Source organism: Cetorhinus maximus, chromosome 3, assembly GCF_964194155.1.
Source record: "Cetorhinus maximus chromosome 3, sCetMax3.hap1.1, whole genome shotgun sequence".
Taxonomy (NCBI): Eukaryota; Metazoa; Chordata; class Chondrichthyes; order Lamniformes; family Cetorhinidae; genus Cetorhinus; species Cetorhinus maximus.
This window is the reverse complement of record NC_135881.1, coordinates 63,798,230-63,810,819: the sequence shown is the minus strand read 5'-3', so window position 1 is coordinate 63,810,819 and position 12,590 is coordinate 63,798,230. Positions and strand designations below refer to the sequence as shown.

At 42.4% G+C, this 12,590-nt stretch overlaps 1 protein-coding gene across 7 annotated transcripts in view; it reads right to left on the bottom strand.

Annotated features, from left to right (window-relative positions):
• Positions 1-12,590, bottom strand: part of cdk14 (cyclin dependent kinase 14) — a 726,725-nt gene that overhangs the window by 171,261 nt on the left and 542,874 nt on the right. The window contains exon 14 of one of the 7 annotated variants that reach the window (XM_078538468.1): positions 178-887. The exons of 5 other annotated variants lie outside the window; for them this stretch is intronic. In XM_078538468.1, the coding sequence (XP_078394594.1) occupies positions 844-887 (44 nt within the window). In that variant the 3' untranslated portion in view covers positions 178-843. Of the gene's footprint in view, positions 1-177; positions 888-12,590 lie in introns of those variants that run through there. One more of the 7 variants, XM_078538469.1, reaches the window with a different exon arrangement.

The window sequence follows — 12,590 nt, the reverse complement described above, 5'->3', positions numbered from 1 at the left end:
TGCACTCCCTATATCCAATTTTAAGTGAAATATGTCAATTTTTCCAAAGTTTGATTTGCCAGTAGCCACAACCAATATAAATATAACATACTCTGCTGTTGTCAGATTAATGATGTATATAACATAAAGCTTAACAGCACTACTCTTCAAAAGAAATAAAATATACATCACAAAAGCTGCAAATAACAACTTCAGATAAGGCTTTAATTTAAAAGAAAAGCATATTTGTTACCATCTGTAACCCCATGCTCCTTTGAAAGCTAAGTGCTAAACTGCAAGCAATCTCTGTATAGGCTAATGGACGGTCAACTTTATCAAAACGGCTGGACTGTGTAGATTGCTCTCTGTCTTTTGGTGCTCCAGGCAAACAGTTAGAGTGACAGGCAAGAGGGATGTGACTGATGCAGTGCTATACTTCAACAACAAAATTGTCAGGAGAAAAATGCTGATTCCTATACCTGGCCTGTACCATACAAAAAAAAACTGGAAAAAAGATTCTGTGAGCAGTAAAAATACAGTGGCTCACCAACGACGGATCCTGAAATCCCACACCTTTGATGCAACAATACAATATTTTGTTTATAGCTTGCTCATTAAATTTTCTGCAACATTTTTTATATGGCTCACATAGTCACCACTGTACAAGGGCCTATTGTACTAAAATTCAGAGTATCAGATCCTGCAGTAGTGCTTGTTTCCCATCTTTGATGAGTTCAGGTGGTATAGCATTATCACCTGGAGCTTTGCCAATGGCAAGTGAGTCAATAGCTTTGTTCAGTTGCTTCACTGTGGGTTCAATATCCAGGTCTTCCATGTCAGGCTGACTCTCTGCAGTCTCTAGAGCTATCTTGGTGTTGCCATTTTGCCTAGAGTTCTCGTGCTCTCTGCTAGAGCGAGGGGACAGTACCTCAGGTTATAAGTGATGCAAAGATTGTGACCTTGTACAAGAACAAGGGCGACTGCAACAATTGCAACAACATTGAGGCAGCTCCCTGTGATATTGCAGAAAAAATATTTGCCCATATTAATCTCGTCAGACTGCAAATCTTGGCTGAGCGCATCTATCCCAAATCCTATTTTAGACTGGAAGATCCATATTCTACATGATGTTCTCAGTCTGGCAACTGCAAGAGAAATGCCGTGAACAAAGTGTCACAACAGCGGATCACAGCTTCGAATTACTTACGGGCATATTGAACTTTTAAGAAAGACGTGTTTTTTTTAAGAAGACATTCAAGCAAAAGCTGGCTGAGAATGTAAAGTAATAACTTGCTGGAAAATTCCTATGTGGATTATTCTTGACCAACTAGTCCAGAGAGACCCTGGAATGTCGCACCTTAAAAGGACTCAAGGTCTCCTTCAGACAGAGACACTTGAAAGGAAGGGATGAAATGCAAACAATTGAACTTTAATCTCCTGCGGTTGCAGAGGGAATGGAGACTGATTACCACATCTCAGTGGGGAAAGTAAATTGTTCTTTGAAATTAATGTGAAAAATACAAAAAGGTTTTCTTGACTCTATACTACTAAAGTGTAGAAATGTCCACATTTGATGCCAGTGCTTTTCTAGAAGAATTAAGGGAAGTTACTTTTGAGGATATAAAAGTTCTGTCCCTCGAACAGTTAAAAGAGCTAGTGAGGCACCTAGGATTAGAATTTCACCCAAAAACCAGAAAAGACAAAATTTTAAACGGATGACGGTGGAAATTGAGGACGATGAAATGGATAGCGTAGAGGGAGAGAGATTAAAATTTGAGCAGCGGAAGGATAGAGAAAAGGAAAGGGAAAGAGAGAGAAAAAGACAGTAAAGGGCAAGGAGAAAAGAGAGAATTTCAGGGGAGAGAGAGGGAAAGAGAGTTTAAACTAAAACAGCTCAAGCTGAGGGGCAGGAATCCTACTGTGAGTCCCTTGAAGACACCACTAGCTCAGGCTTAAGCACTGAGGCAATTTGGTTTGCTCATTTAATCCCTACGTTTGATGAACCAGAGGAGGAAGCCTTCTTCATATCTTTCAAGTGGTTAGCACAGAAGTTAAAATGGCTAGTCCAACATTGGTCCCGATTACTGCAGAGTAAATTTTCAGGGAAAGCTGATGGGGTTTACTCCCTCTTGCCTGAGGAAAGTGCCACTATGAGGCAGCAAAAAAGGCTATTTTAAGTGCGTACCAGTTAGTGCCAGAGGTGTATCATCAGAAATTCCATACCCTTAGGAATTGGCCTGACCAGGTGTAACTGGAATTTGAAAGGCTTAAGCAACTTGCTTTTGACCAGTGGGTGCGGGCACTTAAGACAGAAGACGCTTACGAAAACTTCCATGAAATAATTCTCCTCGAGTTTAAAAACTCCTTTCCCTTCCCAATAAGAATGCACTGAGAGGAACAGAGGGTAACAGGGGCCAGGCAAGCAGCCACAATGGCGGATGATTATGAGCTGATCCACAAACTGTTCTCCCAGAAGAGGCCCTACCCTAGTCACCCCAAACAACTGGAAAGGCCGGAGGTGGAGAGAGTGATAGGAAACTGTTTGGAAATAGAGATAGTTTAAGTAAGTTATATTTGTATTTGGGTGTGTTAGGAATAAGGTATATCTTTAAGTTTAAGCAATACATGTTTTTCTATTTGTGGGTTAAAAAGGTGTAACATGCAATCTCGTTTCATTTTGGAGTGGAGACAGCAGGTCTAAGGCTTTGTTTGTGTGCCTGCATTTTAATTAAATTTTACGAATCTTGACGGGAAGGTAAAACAAACAAGGTAGAAAAAAATTGCCTAGCAACAGGACAGACACAGAAAAGTCGTTTCAGTTCAGTTGAAAGCAGCATGGCAGGGGGACAGATAGGAAGTCCCAAACTAAAGTTGAAGCCAGGATCCCAGAGAGGCTGGATACAGGGAGAGGAACTGCAGGGAGACCAGATTTCCAAAAAGAACTGAAGGTCCCAAAGCCAAAGAGTGAGACAGAGAGGGTCCCAATAAAATCTTCTAGTCAAAGGAAGAACAGGAGTCTGGAAAAGACCCTGTTCTGTGCAAGTGAAATTAAGGAGCCGGGAGAAAGGCTCCAAGCTCCAAGGCTTAAAGAGAGGAAAGCTGCAGGAAGCACATTTAAAGCAAAAATGGCTTGCGAGAAGCCAGAAGGTCCAAGGAGACAGCTGAAGGTCTGTAACTCTTTGCTATGGGCAGGTGAAGCAATGGTGTTCTGTTGGTATGGCTGATGTCAGGAAAATATAATAATTTTCATAACGTTATTGGAATTTATTGTAAGGACAGGAATAGTGGGTGTGCATGTGCATGCGCGCGTATGTGTGGGACTTAATTGAATTAAAAACAGTTGGTCTGAAGGCTTTGATGTATCAGAAGACAAGCTAGGTTTGAAATGTTAAATAGGTAAACATGGTTGAAGTTGTAGAATGTGAGGTGTAAAAGGAAAATTTGCATTTTTAGATAGACCCAAGTAGTGAATTTCAAAGAGGTGGTAAGGTATTACACCTAGCCAACAGAGGCTAAGCCAAACAGCGTGTTTAGTTTTCCCAAAACTTACTGATAAAATTGGTACTATGAAAGATTTTTATTATTAGAAAAGTAGAGTTGAAAAAGACATATTGGGACAATGGGATTTACATTGATAAGGGAGAAATCTGTATAAAGGAGATGATGTTGTGTAGGAAAAAAGGCATTTTTAAGATCTAGCAAGTGTGAAACACTTCCAGCATCTAAGCCTCAAGCTGCTGTCTACAAGGAACCGAAGCTGAGAAAAACTCACTTTGAATTTGACTATTCAGAGTATCATGTTACTTTGCCTGGGTCTTTTAAAATCTGTGTGTCTTACTGTTGCCTTAATAGAGGTGCAACTGCGAGTTAGGTTAACTAGGGGAGCTAGGATTTATCATAGTATTAATTTGTAAACCTTATCATAGTATTAATTTGTAAACCTATGTATGTGCTTAAAATCATTTTTTTTAATTAATAAAGGTTTAATTTAGTTTTGCAAGAAACCTATAAGACTCGGTGGTCTTATTACTACTGAATTCAAGGCACGCATCTCAAAATAAATACAAATTGCAAGATAGTTGTAGCAGTTGTTTCAAGTTTCACCCTGGGATTTGAACAGCTCAGCATTTACCATCCGTTCTGCCATAACACTGAGCATGTGAGAGTGTGTGTGTGGAAGAAAGCATGAATGCACGTTGCAATCCAGAGGAAAGGAACATCAGAAAAAGAGAGTTTGAAATCCTGGAGGTGGACCCTTGTGGAAGGCGTCTGAGAGAAATCATCATTTGGGAGAAGATTCCAAAGCTAGTTCTTGGAGAGTGGAGATTGGAAACCCTCATGTGAAAGACAGGGTTCAGTGAGACCAGTTGGCTCACAGTGTGACAAGCATCTTGGGGAAGTTGAGGAGAGATCCATAACATCTGTTTGGGGTGGCATCTATCACTTGGTTTCAGAGAGTGGTGCCTGACCACAGGTTGCCTATTGTGTACTTAGAGTATAAGGTAGCTTTTGTAATTTGTATTATCCTTACAAATTTGTAGATAAGTATCAAGGAGTATTGTAATATGTAAGATAGTTTATCTTTTCTTGTTTAATAAATGTTTTATTCTTTTGTTAAAGTTCATCAGCTGACTCCTGGGACTCTGTTCAGTAGCCACTCTCTATGTATCTAAATAAAAAATAAAAGTTAGGATCTATCAAGCTGGGGATCTGACTTGTCCAGTAGTAACATCAGCTTGGATCATAACAAAACTGACCACTCATGGGAGAGAATGAAATACTGGGAGCCCTCCTGAGGACAGAAAGGGTGGTGCTGAGATGAAAAATGAGGCCAACAAGCCAGTGTACTTTAACTGCCGAAAGGTAGGGCACCTCCAGGCCAACTGCTGGAGGTTACGGGAAAAAACAGAGATTTATCAGGGCACACACACACTGTGCAAAGAAGGGGAGTCAGTCAGAGAACATAGCAGACCAGGCTATGGCTCTGACTGCTGTTGCGAATCCCTGTAGATGCACTCCTGAGAGTGTGGATGAGGTTAGACAAATCACTAAAAGTGCAAGGATTTTGTATCCGAAGGAAGGGTGGCCATATTTCCCCAGTGTGAGGCGAGTAAGCCTGTAGTGATACTGAGGGATACAGGGGCCAGCCAAACTCTACTGCTGGGAAAGGTGACAAGGTGCTGGTAAAGGGAATTGAAGGACAGTACATGCCCATCCCCTTATACCGAGTGCATTTTGAGTGTAACTTTGTGTCAGGACCAGTGACTGTGGGAATTTGCCTCTGAATGGGATCAACCTGCTCCTCAGCAATGACCTGGCAGGACCAAAGGTAACAGCATCCCCAGTGGTCTCAGAGAAGCCCATTGAGATCACGGAGACAAAACAGCTGCAGGAGAAAGTGCCTGGCATTTTCCCTGACTGTGTGGTAACGCAGTCTATGGCCAGACAAGTTCCGTCAGTGGAGGCACTGCAAGCAGAAGACCCTACGGTCTGGTTATCTGAAACCTTTTTTGGGAGTGTAGAAGACCCTAAGGTGGTGATAAATAAATCTTCCTTGGTAGCGGGCCGGCAAGCTGGTACACTGTTAAAAACATTATCTCAGACTGCACTCACTGAAGTGGAGGCAGAAGCAGTCCCTGAATGCTACATTAAAAATAAGGTGCTGCTAAAGGCCTGCAAATGAGGAATGGGCAGTGACCCATCAGCTAATGGTGCCGCCAAGGTATCGTAGGGAAATATTAGGGCTCGCTCACAAAATTCTGATGGCTGGCCATGTTGGTATACACACAACCCAAGCCTGCATCAGCCAACGTTTTAACTGGCCACACCTCCACAGTGATGTAGTAAGGTTTTGCAGAACCTGCCACACCTGCCAGGTTGTGGGAAAACCCCAACCTGCAATAAGACCTGCACCTATGATTCCTGTGCCAGCTTTTGGGAAACTATTCAGCCATTCGTGGGCCGTGTGGGGCCCTTGTCCAAAACAAAAGGAGGTTAACCAGTATATCCTTACCATCATCGACGTGGCTACCCACTTCCCAGAGGCTCTTCTCTTGAAAACCATAACTGCCAAAACAGTGGCGAGGGAATTGACCCAATTCTTTACCAGGTATGGTCTGCCTACGGAGATCCAGTCGGATCAGCACTCAAATTTCATGTCCAAAATATTCCAGTCATGGGTAACCTGGGTTTGACTCAGCTGAAGTCTTCAGTGTATCACCTGCAGTTGTATGGGGCACTAGAACAGTACCACCAGACCCTAAAAACAATAATCAGGGCATACTACCATGGGTAACCCCATGACTGGGATAAAGGACTAGGTTTTCTTCTGTTCGCTATCAGGGACTCACCCAATGAGTCCACCGGTTTTACTCCGTTTGAATTAGTTTATGGGCACCAAGTGCGAGGGCCTCTGAAACTAATCAAGGAGAAGTTTTTAAGAACAGAAGGAGGAAGTCTTCATGCTAGACTATGTATCGGTGTTCCGGGAGCAACTCATGAGAACCTGTGATGTGGCCTGAGAGCACTTGAAAATCTCCCAGACAGCTATGACAAAGCAGGTAGACAAACATGCCAGGGCTCGAACCTTTCAACCAGGAGACTATGTGTTAGTGCTCCTACCAATACCAAACACCCCTATCGTTTAGGCTCAGAAAAGCTGGCCCAGGTTTGGGAGGAGATTAACTACATGCTGTAGCACTAACTAATAGAGCCTAGCAACAGTAGCTGGAGCTCCCCAGTTGTGCTCGTGCCCAAGCTGGACAGCTCCAAAAGGTTCTGCATTGATTACCGAAAAGTTAGTGCAGTGACCAGAGCAGACTCCTACCTGATACCCCGGCTGGAAGACTGCATAGATAGGGTATGTAAAGCAGCCTGCATTACAAAGATAGATTTACTCGACAGATACTGGCAGGCTCCCTTGACTGCCTGCGTGAAGGAAGTCTCCACCTTCATAGCTCTGGTTGGGTTATATCAGTATCGAGTCATGCCATTTGGACTCCGAAATGCCCCATCCACCTTTCAAAGGCTGATCAACCAGGTAGTGGCAGACTTAACCAATTGTGTAGTGTACCTAGACAACCTCCTATTGTACAGCCACACCTGGAAAACTTAGAGCAACATGAAGCCCTCTTCCAGAAAGTACAGTCTGCTGACCTAGTGGTCAAACTCGCAAAGAGCAAGTTCACCAAGGATCAGGTGGCCTATCTAGGACACACAGTGGGTTATTGACAAGTACTACCCAGGGCTGCAAAGGTACAAGCAATAACACAGTTCCCCATTCCCACAATGAAACGGGAAATCATGAGGTTCTTGGGATGTGTGGGCTCTACTGCAGGTTGGTGCCAAAATTCAACACAGTAGCCACTGTGCTAACAGACCTACTACAGAAAAAAGCAAAGGTAGTATAGACTGAGAAATGCCAGACAGCTTTCAGAAAGCTGAAAGCCATTTAAATAGGCGTGCCTGTGCTTGCAGTTCTGAACTTTAAACAAGCGTTTAAAGTAGCTATCGATGCGAGTGGCATCCTCAAAGGAAGATGAATCAAGGATACAGACACCAATCGGGTACTTCTCCAAAAAACTAAACAAGCATCAGAAATGGTACTACACAGTAGAGAAGGAAACCCTTGGTTCACTACTGGCTCTCAAACACTTGGAGATATATGTCCAGAATGGATACAGAGATACCACAGTCTATACTGACCACAACCCATTAACCTTTGTGGAAAGATTTAAGACACTGAATGCCAGTTTATTCCCTTGGTGTTTATTTCTCCAACCGTCCTAGCCAAAAATCACCCACATTACCAGGAAATCAAATGTGATTGCAGACACCCTAGCCAGAATTTAAAAGAGACTGGTTAGAACTGAAAAGATAAGATTGACCAAGGCTAGGAGAACGAGTGTGTGAGGGTGTTTGTTGTTTAATAATTCTTTTTCTGCCTTTGTAATGAAATTAGAATGAATCTCATTTTATTCCGTGTGTGGAGCAAGTGTCTCAAATCAATTAAGAGCATACTGAACTTTTTTAAAAAGATGTGTTTTTTTAAAAAAGACATTCAAGCAAAAGCTGGCTGAAAATGTCAAGTATTCACTTGCTGGAAAATTCCAATGTGGCTTATTCTTGACCAACAAGCCCAGAGAGACCCTGGAATGTTGTACCTAAAAAAGTGTCAAGGCCTATTTCAAACAGAGGCACTTGAAAGGAAGAGATGAAATGCAAAAGATTGAACTTTAATCTCCTGCGGTTGCGGAGACAATGGAGACCGAATACCACACCTCAGCAGAAACCATCTGCTTTTGAGTTATATCTCAGAATGTGGACTTGATCTGAGTTGAAAGAAAGCATATTCTGGGCAAAAGACATGATGTTTTTTCACTTCCAGGAATACACAAGGAAATGGGTTAAAAAGTCAGCTGCAAACCTGCTGTGTATGTTCTAGTCCTGGTGTACTACTATGGGCTGTAAGGATTATAGCATAAGAACATCAACCAGGCATCCCTGCAGCTTGTAGGTAAAAGTCTCTATCTCTCTCTGTGGCTGGAGGCAGGTCAGCAAAGCCACAGTCAAAAAGTACACAGGACAGCTCCTTCAGCAGAACCAAGTGTCTCCAATCTAATTGCTCAACTGCCACGTCAGCTCTACCTGAATCATCCAACTTAATGGCCACAACATTTTGCCATCCAATCCTCAAGGAAAAGCCAAAGACTGATCCGTACATCTTTTTTAACTTTTATTTTTGGACTCAACTTCTCATTTCTGATCTGTGTGTATGCTTGTTGCATTTTTATTATTTTCCCTTGGGTTTTTTGCAACTAATAAGCTTACTTCTTCTTTGGCTCAAGAAAGTCAGGTTAAAGTGGCTCCTTCTAAAACATAAATTCATTTGGATTGGAAAAAGGTATCCGCGAGGGAAGGAATCCTTTTTAAATTAACCTTGTTGTGACCAACTGGGGGGGTTGAATAAAGGAGGGGAACCAGCTCATTCATCTTCAGCTGTTTGGGAAGTGAACAATTTGGGGTACCTCCTACAGGATCATAAGAAATTGGGGGACCTTACCCGGGGACCGGCCGCAACAAAAGACCACTATATATTGCCTTCATTGATCTTACCAAGATATCTGGCCATGTGAGCAGAAGCAATCTATTTAAGCTGCTAATGAAAACTGGTGTCCATTGAAGCTACTCAGTGTGTTTCCTCCTTCCATGACAATGAGGGGCAAGGTCAGCTATGAAAGGGCAATATTAGAATCCTTAAAGAACCACAGTGGGGTCAAACACTGTTGTGTTCTGGTCCGACACTGTTCGTGTATTGTTCCCTTTGCTTCTGTCATATGCCTTCAGTTCATCTAGATAGTGAGTACATACATATACACCATAACTGACGGAAAGAGATTCAGCCTTGCTGTCTGAGATCTAGGACAAAAGTAAGCAAATTCAAATTTTATTTCGGATTTCCCGCATCTGCAGTATTTTGCTTTTGCACACCAAATTCTGAGTCTGCCAAACCTGCGTCCTCAGTGCACTCCTGCAACACCTAGATCTGGACAACATATACAAAGCAGGAGAAAAGGTTGAACAGTTCCACTTTCGTTGTCTCAGGTGTATCCCCAGCATCTCTTGACAGGACAAGGTCATCAACTCAGAGGTTCTGAAACATGCTAATTCCATCAGGATACACTCCTTAATTACTAAGCCAATTACATCTGGGCTGGCTCGGCCATGTCCTCTGGATATATGGTGTTCATCCATCCAAAGACCTTCTGTACAGTGACCTGGCCGCTCAGTCATGATCTACTGGATGTCCGTTCCTCCACTACAAGGACACCTGCAAGCGAGATCTGAAGACGGTGGTCATTGAGACAGACAACTGGGTGACAGTTGCCAATGTTCATGACCTCTGGAGGCTGGCTGTCCAGCGGGGCATCAGAAAAGGCAAGGAGAAATTTAAAGCCCAGCTGGTTAAGAAGATGGCCCAGAGAAAACATAGACCAGTGAATCCTGCACCTTTTCAGCCCACTATCTTCATCTTTTTTTTATTCATTCATGGGAAGTGGGCTTCGCTGGCTGGGCTAGCATTTATTGCCCATCCCTAGTTGCCCTTGAGAAGGTGCTGGTGAGCTGCCGCATTGAACCGCTGCAGTCCATGTGGTGTAGGTACACCCACAGTGCTGTTAGGAAGGGAGTTCCAGAATTTTGACCCAGCAACAGTGAAGGAACAGCAATATATTCTCCAAGTCAGGATGGTGAATTTACTTGGAGGGGAACCTCCGGGTGGTGTTCTGATCTATCTGCTGCCCTTGTCCTTCTAGATGGTAGTGGTCATGGATTTGAAAGGTGCTGTCCAAGGAGCCTTGGTGAATTCCAACTTTTGTAGATGGTACACACTGCTGTTACTGTGTCGGTGGTGGAGGGAGAATGTTTGTGGATGTGGTGCCAATCAAGCGGGCTGCTTTGTCCTGGATGGTGTCAAGCTTCTTCAGTGTTGTGAGAGCTGCACTCATCCAGGCAGGTGGGGAGTATTCCATCACACTCCTGAATTGTGCTTTGTAGATGGTGGACAGGCTTTGGAGAGTCAGGGGGAGAGTTACTTGTCACACGATTCCTAGTCCCTGACCTGCTCTTGTAGCCACAGTATTTATATAGCTAGTCCAGTCCAGTTTCTGGTCAATGCAAGTGTGCATCTGCAGCAAGTGTGGCAGAGTGGGGCTCCTGAGCCACACCAGGCAATAGTTAACACAGAGTTGACCACCAAGACACAAACCATTTTCTCAAGAGATAGAAGGCTACTAGAATGGAATGGAATCAGATCCAGCGTCACTATCAAGCACTCCTTACATGCTGCTACAGTACACATAACTTATTTTCTTTCAGTTCATTAGCACAGCATGGATTAAACACATAAGGGGCAATTTCTTGACTTCACTTTCTGGATGGTACCTTTGCCCCAGTATAATTTACATATTGGAAACTTGGGCAGACGCATTTGTTACTTTCAAAGTGTTAAATTAGATGATCACATTACTGAAGCCTGCCTGAAACTGAGCACAAACCTTAACTTACAGTGGGATATCTCAGAAGGTTGAAGTTCAATTCATAGAATCACAGAATGGTTCCAGCACAGATGATCATGTCTGGGCATGGTGCAAATGATTGGTTTTTCCCACAACAGTGCATTCTGGCATCGTTTCATACAACCAGGTTGAGGCAGCGATGACGCTTGCATCAATCAAAAATCATCCAAAACTGCCGGTTTGACATTGACTGTTATCAATGATTGATGATAAACCATATAAATTATTAACTACCTCTTTAGTGATCCAATCAGTCTATTCATCCAGATTTTGCAACTAATAATATTGGAATCAATCTACATCAGCAAGTCTCACTGGACTATGACTAAAGGAACAGAGCTTCCTTTTGCAAGAAAGAGAGGAAGATGTTGATTCATTTCTCACTGAAAGAGGACAGAACACAAGAGAACCTTTGCTCGGATGACAGATAACCAGCTCATGGAGTTTGGCTCCTTGTGCCACCATCTGACAGAGTACAATTCACTGGAAAATGAGTCCTTATTCTAATTGTACAGCAGCTACCTCTTGTGCTGACATGCTAAGGGCTATTCTCAGGGTTATTGCAAAACAGCAACATGGAACATCTACACCCTCAACATTATCAAGAGCTTGCTAAAATAAGTTCTTTGTTGTGCTATACTTTATGGTAAACTAAAGCCAATCCTGTTGCTAATTTTATACTGCTCTGTTACACCACTATATATATGTGTATTGTCTTTTCCATGCAAACAATAGAAAGCATGAACTAGACTAAAGTTTGAAATACAAGTTGAGGAAAGCACCTTTATGTTCTGGACTTAAATTTCTTAAAGGGACACTATCTCCCAATTTTTCTGCACAACTTGATGCTATTTTTGCACAAAAGTTGAACTTCTTTCAAGGAATAAGGAGGACCATATCTAAGGTGAGAAATGCAACACTTCCACCAAATGTTCTTATGAGCTCTCTGATTTTGACTTCTAACTTAGTATTTAGTGTCAAATTATGTCTAGTTTTGTACTTTTAAAATGCACATAATCTTGTGTTCATACTGTCCATGCTTATTTTACTTAGGACTCTGGTAACTACCACAAATCTATGCTAATTCTATTAGTCTAGCATCAATAGAAATCCTATCGGTGAAAGAATAGTAGTATCCCACAGTATCCTCCAGATTCAGAGTTGAAAATTCAAACCTACGTTACATAAATGACATCAATGAGTTTTCAATAAATTTGGTCTATATTTAGCCGTTATGGTCTGGAACTCCCAAACTGGTATTTTAAACAATCTGGTATACATTTCGATTATTGAATCAGAAGGGAACCAACATTAAGCTTTCTTAGCTATTTTGCTAGATTAGTTTTCCTTATTACTCATGCTGTAGCCAAGGCATTCGTGACTTCCTCCCTGGTGCTGAAATTGGTGCCATTCATTGACAACTTTGTGCAGCATGTAGTACATCAAAAAGATGAAGCCTTTGGGGGGGTGGGGATGGGTGAAATTGGTCTTTAGGATTCAAGTAAAATGAGTCACATATTGACAGGATGTATGGCA